This window comes from Mytilus galloprovincialis, chromosome 12, assembly GCF_965363235.1.
Source record: "Mytilus galloprovincialis chromosome 12, xbMytGall1.hap1.1, whole genome shotgun sequence".
Taxonomy (NCBI): Eukaryota; Metazoa; Mollusca; class Bivalvia; order Mytilida; family Mytilidae; genus Mytilus; species Mytilus galloprovincialis.
In genome coordinates this window covers 57406088-57423286 of record NC_134849.1, presented here as the reverse complement: position 1 = coordinate 57423286, position 17199 = coordinate 57406088, and the positions used below count along the sequence as shown (strand labels likewise).

Sequence of the window (17199 nt, the reverse complement as noted above, 5' to 3'; positions counted from 1 at the left end):
TTACATGCCTTATTTTGACAAATCAAATTTATTTTATATCACTTTTTAGGTTTAAATAAACTTTTTCAATAAAATGATTTAAACTTCAGGAAGTGGTATATTAAAGATTACTCAAAAATAAACAAACTTAGATAATGTAAATATAAGTTATATTCAACCATTGTACGCGTTTGTCATTATACCGTGGTCTAATTGAGAAGAAAACCGCAAAAAAGTTAATAACAAGAAAAAAACAACTGCGAACTATGAAAGCATAAAATACAGGATATGTGTTTTTAAGACTTAATTTAACTCAATTTAGCCTATATTTTCCACAATATAGATTGGATGAATAGTATGCATCTTCAAAATAATATATCGATCTTCAAGAAGACTACATCTTCTGTTCAGAGTAAACACGGTCTTGCCTCCTTTGAGCTTCTAGAAATATCATTGGTTAAAAGAGAACACAGAGGGGGCAGGGGGCCCGGGCCCTCCTTTTTCGGGAAAAAAAATGGTTGCTTATATAGGGAATCACTGAACCGTGACTGAAGCGGCCCCCCTCTTAGGCAGTTAGTGGGCCCCCACGTATGAAAATTTCTGGATCCGCCAGTGATTTTAAATATTACTCACTCTCTATGCAGGCTTCGTGTACCATGTCAATGTAGGCCTCATCTTTGATGTCCAGTTCCAGTGCTTTCATCAGTGGAGTGACGTTATCAATATTCACGTTTATGTCACCATCATCACGTGCTGTAAGGCTGAACACGTTCTTCAGTGCTGCAAGACAAAACAATGTTATGCATTATGGGAAAATCATGTAAAAAGCAAAATGTATATTTGACATTAGATGCAATATGAAATTTATAATAATTTTTTTGTCTCAAAATTATTAGTAGCGTATGTCAGAGTAGACTGAAAAGGGGGGACTTCTGAAAGGTACACAACAGAAAAAGTGGAAAAGGGGGGATTGATAATTTAATTTCATTGTTTTGTGGTTTTTTTGTGTGTTGATTTTCACTTTTTATTCTAGGATTTACGAAATATAACACCAACCCTATAAAGAATATAAAGACAAAACCCGGAGTAGGAAGGGGGAGGGGGCAATGAGAATCTAAAAATTAACTAGCATTGCCTAATTACAATAGCAATAATTGATTGCCCTTACTTTGATGGAAGCTATTCCATTGCAAAGTTATTGTAATAAATTATTTCATGACCTCGCACAAACGTGATTTTTGTTATGTGAAATGATCTAATGATTTATTTATTGGTCATCTGATACAAACAACATTAAAAGGTACCATCAGGTATAAGGAGGGAATCTGTTGTCATTTTCTTATCAAGACCGAATTTCTCTTGTGCAAGCTAGAATTCGCTTGGATCCGCCTTTAATTTCTTTGGTCAAACCGTTTTCAACAGATTTTCAACGATTGGTTTAATGTTGTGCTGTTAAACCAGTGTTCCATGTCAGGGGATCATTGAGCTCTCACAAACATGTTCATCCACGGTACATTCTGTATGTACCTGCCCCTGTAATTCGGTAGTTTTCGTTGGTTGATGTCTGTTATATCTGTTTTCGTTTGTTGTTTGTTTAAAAATTTTGCCGTTGTTTTTTTTTCGTTTGAAAAATTTCACATGTTGGCATGTGAGTGACTTTGATAGTTGACTATCAGGCCGGTGTGGGTTTTGCTCATTGTTGAAGAATGTTTGATGACCTAAAGTTGCTTTAATCTACGTTATTGACCCTGTTGGTTAGTTTTGATAGATGTCTCATTGGCAATCATATTACACCTTTCATTTTAAGAATAATGCATGCATTTGGTGGAAATAAACTCATTGTGACTTTGAGATGAAAAACAACAATAAACGCGCACTATCATTGCTTTTTGTATAATTTTTGCTGCGCATTAACTGATTTTGCGTCATTGATGAATACCACATATATTTTGTTTTTCTATCAACATAGAAGACTCAGAGATTCACTTGTTGTCGAGTATCGAGTTGCGAGTTAAAAAAGTCGAGTTGCGAGTTACGAAAGTCGAGTTGCGAGTTAAGAAAGTCGAGTTGCGAGTTAAGAAAGTCGAGTTGCGAGTTAAGAAAGTCGAGTTGCGAGTTACAAAAGTCGAGTTGCGAGTTACAAAAGTCGAGTTGCGAGTTACGAAAGTCGAGTTGCGAGTTACAAAAGTCGAGTTGCGAGTTAAGAAAGTCGAGTTGCGAGTTACAAAAGTCGAGTTGCGAGTTACGAAAGTCGAGTTGCGAGTTACGAAAGTCGAGTTGCGAGTTACAAAAGTCGAGTTGCGAGTTACAAAAGTCGAGTTGCGAGTTAAGAAAGTCGAATTTCGTAAAAATGGAGAAACTAAAATATTTAATTTTTTGGTGTAACTGTATAACATTTTGGAATGATGATTAGTTATAGAATTGTACAAAGTGTTGTTGATTATTTTTGTGGTTTACACTATATCTGTGTCTCTTGTTAAAATAAAATGGACTAGATATTAACTACGTATAGTATTTTCTGAAGAAGCAGATAGCCTTTTGAAATACAGCAGATGGCTTGCAGTTTAATTATTTTTTTAAATTTCATACATAGCACCGCGTCGTATTAAACGTAAAGGGAGATAGCAACTAAACTATAGTACATATATGTAAAACACCCCTTCTGCAGATTTCGTTTAAAGTGGGCTTTTTGGGGCAGCTCCAGATCCGGACAATATTCGTAAGGGACAGCAAAATTTATTGTTCGTCAGTGACACTCAAAATTGAGGATGTTAAAATTATATATGTCTTATACATTGGCTAGAGATGATGGAGATATGATGGGCTAATGAGCGTGAATAAAACCAGTTTAAACTCGCCGCATTTTTGTGTCTTACCTATGCCAGGAATCTTTAGCTTTGTTGCTCTTGCATATGTTTTAGTTTGTTAAAGATTCATGTAGATACATTTCTTTAGAGAAACAAGTTTTTTTGTTTGAAATAAAAATCTAATTTACTACTCTTTGTATCTATTCTTTTTGTCTACCAAAATTTTACCAAACTATAACAAAAGTTTTGCTTAACTGACTTGATAACAAAGTCAAGCTTTACTTCCAAATTATGAATATTTCAGCTTTTTGAAAACAATAATGTATGTGTATGGATGTATTAAAGCATTCAATATTATTAGTGAACATGTTTTTGTTACACATAAAGGTATCATATAGTAAACCATCTTTCATATTTTTTTTTTTTTATTCTAAACCGATATTTCATATTAATTGATAATACAACTGAAAAATATAAAGGGAATACATCAAGCTCTCCTAGCACAGCTATAAAGTTAGAAGACTATTTGTTTAACCTAATTTTAAATTGGATTCATCTAAAAAAATCGTTCATATGTAAAGGTGCTGTAATAAATATTCACTTTCTTTCTGGCATGCTGCAGAGATAGTTTTGAACATTCCTGTAATTTCCCTGCCATTCATTAAAATAGGTTTTATTGTATGGTCGTATATATATATATATTGTTTTGATGTTTAGACGAGTTGTATACATATATATACAACTCGTCTAAACATCAACCTAACAATGTTAGATCTGTAAATTTGCTTTCGCAAATTTTTGGTTCTTCCCTCGCCGGGATTCAAACCCATGCTACTGTGATATCGTGACACCAAATTGCCTGCACTGCAGCCGTCCCGCTAGACCACACGACCACCTGGGCTCTATATATATATATATATGTTATAGAGTAAAATTACTTGGATTGTAAGATGATGAAGTTCGCAATTTAAATATTGCTTATAGTGATTTTTTGTATGACTCTCCCTTTCCATGCTTAAAAAGTCCGGCAATATACATATTAAACCTAGATACTTATAATTGTAAACACATTCTATTATATCTTTTTCGCAATACAAATATTCTTTTAAAAGTTTTCCATGACTGTTAATCATATTCACTTTGGTTTAGAATAGATTGACCTTTAAACACCATTTTACAGTTCAGGATAAACTATCAACTATCAAGCTGAAGGACGCCTCCGGGTGCGAGAATTTCTCGCTACATTGAAGACCTGTTGGTGACCTTCTGCTGTTGTTTTTTTATTTGGTCGGGTTGTTGTCTCTTTGACACATTCCCCATTTCCATTCTCAATTTTATCAAGTCGTTTTTGAAAGACTTGCCTTGGAACTAGACAAAAAATAATCCTCTGCATACACGAGGCAGTCAATTCTGCGGTCATTAATATCAACAGCATCTGGGGTTTCATTAAATGCATCCGGTAAAAAGTAAAATCATAAAAATACTGAACTTTATAGATGAAAATCAATTCGGAAAGTCCATAATCACATGGCAAAATCAAATAACAAAACGCATCAAAAACGAATGGACAAGAACTGTCATATTCCTGACTTGGTACAGGCATTTTCAAATGTAGACAAGAGGCTGTCACAACGACAGCAAACCGGATTTATTAATATTTATTTGTGTCCTGGCAATATCACAAGAACCATTACTGATGAATGGTGAAAGTGAAAATCGTCAATATCAAATTTGACCTCCATTTTGTCATCAGTATCAACATCTTAAAATTTGAAAAGCTTAGATTGAATGGTTCATGAGTAAATGCAACAACGTGAATGGAAACGCCATTTCACAATCTTTCAAGAACCACAACTCCTGAACGGTAAAAGTCAAAATCATCATTATTGAACTTGACCTCTAATTTGCCATCAGTAACAACATATAAAAATTTCAAACGCTTTGGTTGAATGGTTCATGAGAAAATGCACGGACACGACTGGAAACACCATTTTTCAATCTTTCAAGAACCATAACTCCTGAACGGTAAAAGTCAAAATCGTCATTATTGAACTTGACTTCTATTTTGTCATCAGTAACAACATATTTAAATTTGGGAAGCTTTGGTAAAACAGTTCATGCGTAAATGCATGGACACGACTGGAAACACCATTTTTCAATCTTTCAAGAACCATAACTCCTGAACGGTTAAAGTCAAAATTGTCATTATTGAACTTGACCTCCATTTTGTCATCAGTAACAACATATTAAAATTTGGGAAGCTTAGGTAGAACAGTTCATGCGTAAATGCACGGACACGACTGGAAACTCCATTTTTCAATCTTTCAAGAACCATAACTCCTGACCGGTAAAAGTCAAAATCGCCATTATTGAACTTGACCTCCATTTTGTCATCAGTAACAACATATTAAAATTTGGGAAGCTTAGGTAGAACAGTTCATGCGTAAATGCACGAAAACGACTGGAAACTCCATTTTTCAATCTTTCAAGAACCATAACTCCTGAGCGGTAAAAGTCAAAATCGCCATTATTGAACTTGACCTTCATTTAGTTGTCAGTAACAACATATTAAAATTTTAAAAGCTTTGGTTGAACGGTTCATGAGTTAATGCACGGATAACATTTGATTGCCGCCCGCCCGACCGACCGCCCGCCCGCCCGCCGTACATCCCCAAATCAATAACCGACATTTTTGTCACAAAAATCCGGTTAAAAATGGTGGATTAAACCTGGTTTTATGGCGCTAACCATCTCACTTTAATGACAGTCTCATCAATTTCCGTTATAATTCATTTATAAAAATCTTGAAAAGGTTGGGATTCAAAATATCCCCATAGTTTACTCCAATTACGGAATAGAAATTAGAAGTAAGCACGTTGTCTATTTTTGCACATAATTCACTTTTATTGTACATATATCTCTCACGGTTGCATGGAAATAAAAAAAAAATCAAATGTTAAACAAACCTGAAATTCAGTGTAAACAATATTTTTGTAACTCGCAACTCGACTTTCGTAACTCGCAACTCGACTTTTGTAACTCGCAACTCGACTTTTGTAACTCGCAACTCGACTTTTGTAACTCGCAACTCGACTTTTGTAACTCGCAACTCGACTTTCGTAACTCGCAACTCGACTTTCGTAACTCGCAACTCGACTTTCTTAACTCGCAACTCGACTTTCGTAACTCGCAACTCGACTTTTGTAACTCGCAACTCGACTTTTGTAACTCGCAACTCGACTTTTGTTACTCGCAACTCGACTTTTGTAACTCGCAACTCGACTTTCTTAACTCGCAACTCGACTTTTATAACTCGCAACTCGAATTTCTTAACTCGCAACTTGCAACTCGACGATAAGAAACCCTCGAAGACTCATCAGTGACGCTCGAACCAAAAAAAGTTTAACAGACAGGAAAAAATGAACGATCTGACTTGACACAGTTAGACCGCGCTGCTTTTCATATTTTACATAAGCTTAGTTTATTTCGTTCAAAAGACATTTACAGTAACATGTAACCCCCGTAATGATTAGCCTTATTGAATTATTGATATATTTTAACCTTTTATCAAAAATTCCTTTTCATCTATGTAAAAATTGAAAAGATCAGTATGTCAGTTATTAAATCCATTTATTAACATTTTAATATCAAAAAGACGTAAAATCGAGGCTTGCTCATAATAAATGATTTCTAGTCTTTGTTAAAGTGGTTGAATGTATATATACTTCTCAACGGCAAACCACACACGATAGAGTTACACTGTGTACTTAACAACAGAAATAATAATTAATATTTCTATTGTGAAAAGGCATTCCCCATTTTGGTACATTATGAAAGCTGTTTAGCAAGCAAATGGTACAATTAAACTCTATAAATGAGAAGGAATTAACGTTCAACCGAAGTTACTTTTATCAAGAGCAGTTATTAAAAGAATATCTCAAAACCAGATATTGTTTGCGAATAGAATGATTGAAACACAGTCAATGTAAATGTATTGATTAATTGAATGATTGAATGATTGATTGATTGATTGATTGATTGATTGATTGACTCAGGGAGTATCTAACTGATTAAAGAATATCATAATTAAATCAATGACTAGTTAATTTAGTAATTGAAAAATCAATTGATTTACATCTTGTGTTATGAATAATTAACTGACTAGCTTTGATTGCCTGATGAATAGTTAACCGACTATCTAAATTATGGTGTTCATTAGTAACTGTCTAGTTAAATAAACTGAAGAAATTGAGTAATTAACTGGCTTTCTTACTGTTGGATAACATATTTAACATCTTAGTAAATTATCTTAGTAAATTGCTTAATTGAATAATTAGCGGACTTTCTAATTGCTTAATTGAATAATTAGCGGACTTTCTAATTGCTTAATTGAATAATTAGCGGACTTTCTAATTGCCTAATTGAATAATTTTCTACTGTTCTAATTCTAATTAAATAATAAACTGACTGACAAGTTGACTAAATAATTTTCTGAATTTCTTATTCCTTTATTGAATAATTTATGACTTTCTTAGTTTTTGATTGAATAATAAATGAATGACCTATTCCCTAAATAAATGATTTACAGATTAATAAGTTGACTGATGTAATAATTATATGACTTTCTAATTACTTGATTGAAAGTCTAACTGATTGACTGCAGTAATGGATCCTTGACGTTCAGTTGCCAATATTACAAGCCTTACTCACCAAGACGAGAATAAAAACTATCAACATATAAAAGATACTTACTGTCATACACAAATGCTCTGAAGGCTTCCTTAGCAGATAATTTTGGAGCGTCATCTTTAACTTTCTCCTGCAAGAAATAACGAAAAGACATTCTAAAATCACGTCAGCTTGAACACTAACATGGACTTCATTAGAGACTCCTAAACCGGTGAAGTATCTTCGTTTTTAGACACTGCCTATATGCTCTGTTTAAATCCACTACGTTGAAGAGTATACCAATTGTATAAACTGTGTTGATCAATTTCATTAACTTTTATGTTGACATAACACACTTGACAAAAATCCATCTACTGCTGAACACAATATTTCAAAGTTAAATTCACGTGTTCATGTGCATTTCCAGCAGCTGAATGTCTCGTCAAAATGCATAATCAATGTACATTTCACTTCTTTTGTATAATTATTAAAATTAAGTAGTGCCATTGTCACGTTCAATTTAAACGTTGAGTAAACTACTATCGTCAAGAGACTACGTCAATCTTCTGCAAACATTTTTCTATTTAAAAGCTGTAAAAATCATTTGTATATAATTAGGTATACAAATGTTTCCTCTCCTTTATAATGTATTCATAAAATCAGTTTAAATTTCACACGTCAGGGAGAGCCCTACTTGTGAATGAATACTGTTTGAATCATTTTAATTCCTCAGTTTTTAAATTGTCCATTTTAAGGGCCTGTCATTTTTGCATTGATCGATATATAGGATGTATATTGTCAAATTTATAATAAAGATAAACTTTTCAATTGAATTCCTGATATATGTTCATCCAGTTATAATACGTTATTTAGGCCAAACAAATAAATATGACATTGTCAATGTGGCGGAATTGCTTCCCTTGAAGCGAATAAGTTTTTAGTCCAGACGGTTAGCGCGAAGAGTAGACCCCGGAGTAAAAAAGGGATTTTCTAAAAAGAACGTTGCATTCAGGTTACACAAAAAACGTCAAGGCAAACTCTTATCTTTCGTAAATCAAGTTTTGGAATTAAAATAAGGTATACTGATTGACTATTGGATAATTGGTGTTTAGTGCCACTTTCAAACCATTGGTTTTTGGCGGTCAGTTTTATATGAAGGGAGGCAGCCGGAGTTCCCAGAGAAACCCGCAAACCTTCGACACGAAAACTCAATCCTAGTCAATTCGGATTGATGTCGAACGCACCGCACCAACAACATTATAATAAAGTAGTTAGCACCATTTTATAGACTACGATGCTGTAAAATGCCAGGGAAAAAGGAACAGTAACAATCGCTTAACATCGTAAAGCTTTTTTTCAGAAGATGAAAAAGACATTCCTTCAGACAGTTCAAAGAACAAACAGTTTGAATAGGATTAGTCAATATGTACATATGATGTGTATGCCTACATCTCGGACTTACCTCAGCAAACAAAAGACATAGGCGGATCCAGGGGGTGGGGCTGGGGGGCCCGGGGCCCCCTTTCGTGGGAAAAATTTGGTTGATTATATAGGGAATCACTAAAGCATGACTGGAGCGGCCCCCCCTTTAGGTCAGTCAGCGCCCCCCCCCCCCCCCCCCCCTTTAGGAAAAGTTCTGGATCCGCCACTGAAAGATAAATATAAAATGGGAATTATTTCAGTGGCAAAAATAACGTGAATATGAGAGCGCTCAACAATTCTCCTAACTTGGTACACTACGAAAATGTTACAGCACAATATAAGAAATAAAAACATTATAGAAGTAAGAAAATAGGGGTCATAAACTTGAAATAATTTACTTGGCCTTCCATTTAAAACTCTATCATCTCAATGATCAACTTTGAATTAAAATCAAACTCATAATTTTGACATCAAATTTTTAAAAGTTAAATTTATTCATGTACTACGTAAACGATAAGTGAAGCGGTGTTCCCATTACAAATAGTTTTATTTCACTTCAATATCAATTTTTAAAAGTCTTTTTATTTCCATATTAAATCTCGCCACCTTTGTAAACTTTTGTACAAAAGATTTAATAGACGAAATCCGAGATTTTAATTTCAATTAAAAGGGAAGTTGGAACATTTGAAGTGAATGTGCACATTAAATAACATGAAATAACATTTATTCAAGAAAAAATAGAAAAATTTCTTGAGAAAATAAAAATTTGATAATTTATATATGCGTGCAATAATTAAAATTATCAGCATCGTAAATCTAATTCAAATCTAGTAATTTTTATAAAAAATATAAGAATGAGCAATATGGACCTTGGTTTCTAAAGCTATAAAATTATTTATGATCTAAAATTGAAATTCAAAGTGAAAAAAGGTGAGTGAGAGAACTGAAATGAAATAAAGAAAGATATTTGAAAAAAGACGAGACATCATGTAATGCAGCAGTAGTATTCACTTCCGAACGGATGATACGATCAGTTAAACGTTTATGAAATCGTTCTATAAATATGATAATAATAGTCTTTTATTCAAAAGCAATATATATATAGCTTAGAGAATGTAGAGAATGTAGATATACAAATATATGAAGAATGCGTCGAAAATTATATCGGATATGTTCCTTACGTCGTAACTACAATTCCCTTCCCTTTCATGAATGTGACCCATACCTAATTAGACTATTTACCGGATTGTTTATCACATAAGCAACACGACAAGTGCCACATGTGGAGCAGGATCTGTTTATTCTTCCGGAGCACCTGAGATCACCCCTAGTTTTTTTTGTGGGATTCGTGTTGCTTATTCTATGTTGTGTTATGTGTACTATTGTTTGTCTGTTTGTCTTTTTTTTTTTCCATTTTTAGCCATGACGTTGTCAGTTTATTTTCGATTTATGAGTTTGACTGTCCCTCTGGTATCTTTCGTCCCTCTTTTAAGCTGTTATTTCTCTCTAAAAAAAAACTGTCCACTAAATAGGCCATACAAAAAAAAAAAAAAAACCATTTTGAAGGGTAAAAAAAAATTGTCAATATTCTAATGAAAAAGTTAAATTATTATAAAACATTTGAATTTGTAGGAAAATATAACCACATTTGAATGGTACTTAAAGTGTCTGACAAGTTTACATTGTAAAATCAGAGATGAATATGGGGCACGTTAAGTCATCGACACCAGTTACACTTAATTAAAATTCAAAACACGGAATCTCTTTTGAATTAAAATAATGTTAACACATGGCAAGAGTAAAATCTCTTTGTTCTTACTGTGGTATAATCTGGATAATGCACAGCTAAGGTGTGCATTAACTACCTCAGATAACTGCACAGTTCAAATCTATTTTTACCTTTAGGGGCGGTTCTTTGATTTTGAATGGGGCGTTATTCTATCAAATTAAAAAAAAAATCCACGAGTGTAGCGAGACTAAAGACAATATTGACGTTTTGAAGCTAAAACACGATACTTTGTCAAATCCAAGGGTTAACGACCTGTTCGCCCCCCCCCCCCCCCCCCCACCCCCGAATCTGCCATCTGCCTTGAAATTACGACAAAGATAAACTTCGTACAAACATCGTAGTTTCAAAATAAAAAAAAGAAAGGTTTCTCCTATTTTATTATATTTTGTGTACAACGTAAATCTATATCAGTGTTTTAAAGTAAAAAAGAAAGTTAAAACAATTTTTGTTAATTTCTGCCCAAAAAGAATTGTATCTAAGAATATCCGAATATAAAGAAATCAATCTGATTTAGATTAGTTTCAGACTCAATGGAATTTATAACGACTTTTTGAATATCCGAATATAAAGGAACTATTTTTGGACCAAATTTAATGAGGACCATATTTCAGTTTGTTTTAAAACAGGGGGATTAGCTGGAGATCAATCAGACTTCATTTAGATGGACGTGTCTTAAAAAGTAATACAGAAGATAAAAAGAGATTGGGGGGGGGGGGGGGGGGGGGGGTGTTAAAGGTTTTGAAAGAGAAACGTATTTTCTGTTTATTTGATATTTTAGATTTAAATAATATAATATCTTCCTCGTTTCTTTTTCTCTCTAAGCATATCATTGAGGGAAAGAAATTCAAAAGCAATTATTCTGATTTAAACTCAATAACCCTTGCAGTTATTTTTTTTTATATTCATACACCGATTTGAAAGTACACAGTTTGTGAAAGTCTTAATCGTCACCAATTAAATAAAAATGGGAATAAATTTAACGGAAATATTTTAATCAACAAAACATTTTTTTTTTATCATTTACTCAAGCCTGAGGAAGCGATAAAAAAATATACCATTAAATCGCAATTTTAGAAATATGAAAAAAAATATTAATTTTAAACTTACCAAAGTCGTATTTTCGCCTTGCTTTACCCTACAAGAAACTTTCCTAGGATCCGTGGATTGCGGAATGACGTCAACATTTCTAAAACGTTCACGTAAATTGATTGCGTCATGTGTTAAAACAGTTATTGGCCAATCAAATCGGTATATGAAATTTAATTTGCACAGCACGAGATGACCCAATAACCCGAACTCCTACGTCGTTCGGGTTATTGTGTCATCTCGTGCTGTGCAGATTAAATCCCATATACCGACTTGCTTGGTCAATAACTATAACATAGTGTTTTTTCATCACCTGTTATTGTATCATAAAAATCTTAGCTTCACAAAAAGCTTGTCTGTAGAAGCAATAAAAAACACGAAATCTCTTTTGAATTAAAATTATGATAGCGCTTTTTCATCACTTGTTATTGTCATAAAAATCTTAGCTTCACAAAAAGTTTGTCTGTAGATCATTAACAAGCATCGCCCCGTAAAATAAATTCAGTCAACAAATTAATACAGCAATGAATAAGTCGTTACATACTATAGTATTAATGTATGGACTTTTTCATATATGCCCTGTAACATGCCCGAGGTATTAATAATGACCATGAACTGACGTAATTCATAGACATACGTGCATAAAATAATGCTAGCAAGTGAAACTTTCTGGGAATGCAACCCAACGACAAACAAAAACACGATATGTACAGGCAATAATGAATCATCTTCAATACCAGATACTTGATAGATATGAAGTTGTAGTTATACCAAATGAGTTAGTTCAGTTCTCTAATTCTGTACTAATCGAGAAAGAACTAGCCGAAGATGGACGCATCTCAATATCTCATAAAGGTTTAGGGAGCTACCATTTGATTTTTATGGGGGGGGGGGGGGGGGGGGGGCTAGGATGAAAAATTTTGTCCTGCATTTTTTTTTAGCTGTAATCTCTGTCCTGCCTTTTTATTTTTCACTCTGTTCGGTCCTGCCTTTTTTTTTTTTAGTTTATCCTGACTTTTTATTACCTAAATTGTCGTCCTGACTTTTTTTTTTTTTGCAAGTTTTTCAAATTTCATCCTAGCCCCCCCCCCCCCCCCATAAAAATCAAATGGTAGCTCCCTTATGAAATAACGAATAAGTATATATAATACACAGAATCAGTTTTGTAAATGCCTTTAATATAGTCTTCTAGGTTTTAAAATATATCGTTTAAATCAATTATGGTACAATGTATATACATTAGTCTTCTAGGGAAAAAATCTCACTGAAATCGACTTAATTTACAGAACATACGAAGTCCATTGACTACTAGTATATAATTTATATTCTGTATTTAGAATCTGGCTATTCAATAAATGTTATCTTCGCTGGGCTTTTAAAATGTTGTAAATTACAAATTTTTCAAGAAAAAAATATCTCACAAACAGGCTTTGAAAATTTTGACAAAATGAATGCTTCCAAAATGTCGTATGAAAACTTGAACATTTTTGTAAATAGCGGTGAAATAAGATTTTGACATTGCTGGATTATTCGAGAACTTCAATTATTTTCACATAAATAAAGAAATGTACAATTATTTTATTCCCAAAGCCATTATACAACGATTTCAAGTTTTCATACAACATTTTGGAAGCAAACTTTACAAACAACTGACATTGACAATTTTGTAATATGTCTTATTTAAAACATTTTGATTGGTCTAATTGTATGCTTTTTTGAAATACCAAAGATTTCCTCCAGCTCAGATCATTGGTGTCAAAAAGTATTTTTAGCCAAAAAAAGTCATATACGACATTTTGGAAGCCCAGCTACGTTATGGTATTTGTTAAATGTGGTCTCCTGATATCTTTTTATTTATTAAATAATACTTTCTTATTCATTATACAGTCATCTCGATTTGACATCTTTTTTATAATAGTGAAACAAGCCATTATGTAAACTAGTCTTATTCTTTATGCGATCTGAAAATATGTAAATTAGTTTCACATTATATAAAACAAATTTATTTCAGTCCTTCTTCCTCGTTGGAGCAATTTCCAATCATTTGAAAAACAAAAGACAACAAACAGCAAGCTATGAGTTTGTTTCTTATTTATAAGATGCATATCAAGCTGTTGTATTGTGTTGTATTAATGTCCTCTGCGAGGTCCGCGATCACGCAATGCCGATTGAAATAAAAATGAATGCTAAATAAAAGTCGTTACCGGAAAACTTTAGATACATGTTCAAGAGCTTTACAGAATATTTTAAAAAAGACTTTGACATATGAAAGTTTTTTTACATGACACTTACACTGATAGATTGGTTGTTTTTATATTTATTCATTGTTTGGTGCTTATGTTTAAGCTCACTTGTGAGGCAACAATCAATATTTTTCTTGTGAACTATTTACGTTGTATACTATCATGTTCTATCATTTTATTCTTTGTATCAATAATATATTAACAATGGTTTTAAAAGAAAAACATTGTCTTGTTTATCTGTCTATCAAAGCAACTGAATCGCATCATCCCGACTAAGAGGCTGTCAGTTTTTGCTCTTCTTCTTCTTTTTTCTATGGCTTATTCCTAAATACCACATGTCGCTACCTCATTGAGGAAACAACAAAAAGCAGTTTCAAAATATTTACTTTTGCAAAAAAGTTCCCTGGTCTGAGTGTAGAAAAATGTAGTTTGTAACAACAAGTTTTATGCGTCTTTCGATGTCAAAGCTATTAAATTATACCAATTATAAAGTTATTCTATATTTAAAAAAAAAAAAAACCAGAAGATTGTTGCCCACAGCAAAGAATGCGTAACATATAATAAACATGTTTATGCCAGTTTTTGCTCTTTTTCCTAAATGCCATTGCCATTTAACTTGTAGAGGAAGTATCAATTTCAGTTTCAACGTGTTCAGTTTGACAAAGTTCCTGCGTCTGTTTATCGAAAAATCATACCTGTTCCAAAATAATTTTATTCGGTGTCAAGATTATACCAATTATAAAGTTATACTAAATTAAAACAAAAAATAGAGTCTTCTGCTAAGAATACGTGAAATATGATACACATGTCTACTATGCCAGTTGTTGTCCTTTTCCTAAATCGTCATGTCGCTAACTTGTTGCAGAAGCGCCAAATCCAAGTTTTAAAGTGTTCAATTTAACAAACTTCCCGTGTCTAATTATCAAAAAATCATGCCTGTTCAAAAATAGTTGTATTCGATGTCAAAATCATTCAATTATACCAATTATAAAGTTATACTAAATTTAAAAAAATAAATAAAAAAGACTACTGGAGCCTCTGCGAAGAATTCGTAAATTAATATAAAAGTCTATATTTTTCATCTCATCTCACGCGACTTACTTTATCATATAATTTAAATGTAATCACATTTTTGTAATTAAATCTTAACTTTTAAATGTAGTTTAGAAGTTATAAATCAGATAAGTGACAACAAAGTGGTTTAATGATGTATGAAGAAGGATTTAAACATCTGTTGAAATGACGAAGCTAAAATCATATCTTAGTAGGCATCAAATGAAATAAAACTATCGCGGTAATTTCAGTTGAAGAGTACTAATACTACAGTTCTGTCTAAGTTCTACCAAAGTAGAAACTAGAAGATAACTTAATGATTGCTTTATAGTATTATATTTCAGTCTAAGTTCTACCGAAGTAGGAATTAGAAGAGTATCTTAGTTTTACCAAAGTAGGAACTAGTTTAGTACTTTATGTTTGGTTTATATAGTAATACAGTTCATGGCGGATCCAGCCATTTTAAAAAGATGGGGGGGGGGATCCCAACTATATGTCCCCATTCAAATGCATTGATCTTCCAAAAAGGGGAGTTCCAACCCCCGGAACCCTCCCACTGGATCCGCCAATGCAGTTTAGTCGAAGTTCTACCGAGGAAGGAACAAGAAGAGTACTATTTGTTTTTATTTATAGTGCTACAGCTAAGTCTAAATTCTACCGAAGTAGGAACTAATAGAGTACCTCATGTTTGGTTTTATAGCACTAGTATTACAGTCATATTAAGTTATACCAAGGTAGGAACTAGTCGATTACTAATATTTAGTTCATAGTACTATATTTCATTCTAAGTTCTAACGAAGTAGGAACTAGAAGAGTATTTAATGTTTTGTTTATAGTATTACAGTTCAGTGTCCTTCAGTCCCAGTTCTACCAAAGTACAAATTAGAATATTGTCTTAGTTCTAGCATGCAGACGGCAAGTTTAACATGTATATGTATTACAAAAAGAAGATATAAATATAAGATCGCATTCTTTAGAAAAACAAGAACTCTGTCGAAAGTGCGTCTTTCTAACAGGAAGCCGGAGATATGGTGAGATTGCCAAACATTCAACTATGCTATGCACTAACAGACCAAAGGACAAGGATTAAACTCCTAAAAGTCAGTGTAAGATATCTTATAAAAGTCATCAAAAATTATACCTTAAAGAAAGCAGTTTGAAGGCTTCGAAAACAAACAAAAACAAAAATGACGGTCTGGTGAAAGATTAGACTATCAAAAGTTAAATACTTATAACAGACATAAACTAGTAAAATGAACTAGTAGCAGTTATAAGACTACAGATGCCTGGCTTTTTAATTTTCAAAGATATTCTTTTCTTATGCTAGTTTCAATAACTTGCAGATTTTTCGCGTAATCAAAAACTTAACTTTTTTAAGGTTGTAAATTTTGCGCGGAGGGACCATTGTGAGCAAAATGGAATTATAGGTGTCTTACCTGCGCTGGTCCTTTTGTAGTTGATTTCAATTTAATTTTTGAATCCTTCCTTAAAATTTTATTTCTATGCATTCTTAGTGTAGTAAATATAATATAGCACGAGTCCGTCAGATTCCGTTCATTAGCGACGTAAAAACAAATTGTAAATGAATCTGCTTTTAATGTGCGTGTTGTATTTTATACAGATATTATTGGATGCAATATAACCATGAAAGATGTATTATTTGTTACACAATAGCTTCGATGTGAGTTGCGTAAAATTCAATGTTTATATTATATTATAATTGTGTTACGGAGTTTTTCGAAAAGGACTATTGATTAGAGATCTCGAAGGATACAAAATACAAACACTACATATAGTTTTTTGTTTAAAATCAATTTTTAACTAAAATCTCGTGTGTTTGTTTGTCAGTATAAGTACCGAGACTATTGTTACACCGTTTTATGTTAAAATGGGATTAAAAATTAATATTTCATGGAAGTATTTGGTCTCTATTAGTGCACTTATTAACGTATTGACTTACAACATGTTATAGTGTTGTAACATTGATGTATGCATGCTGTCATTTGAAATTACAGCTGATTGCATTGAGTGTGTAGGGAAAGGTCGAATCCTTGGTAAGCTTGCTTGCTAACTGAACTATGAATTCATTATTAGGTAAGGTATACTATCCTCCTTTCGAATTAGTCTAGTCCTATAGACAGATAGATTGGTC

General features: G+C 32.8%; 1 protein-coding gene across 3 annotated transcripts in view; it reads right to left on the bottom strand.

Annotated features, from left to right (window-relative positions):
- The window catches only part of LOC143054346 (uncharacterized), a 34902-nt gene that overhangs the window by 6348 nt on the left and 11355 nt on the right, over positions 1-17199 (bottom strand). For 2 of the 3 annotated variants that reach the window (XM_076227337.1, XM_076227339.1), the window contains exons 2-3: positions 7539-7605; positions 613-759 (exon numbers count right to left, since the gene is read on the bottom strand). In XM_076227337.1, coding sequence (XP_076083452.1) covers positions 613-759; positions 7539-7605 — 214 coding nt within the window. Of the gene's footprint in view, positions 1-612; positions 760-7538; positions 7606-16483; positions 16588-17199 lie in introns of those variants that run through there. The other variant, XM_076227338.1, reaches the window with a different exon arrangement.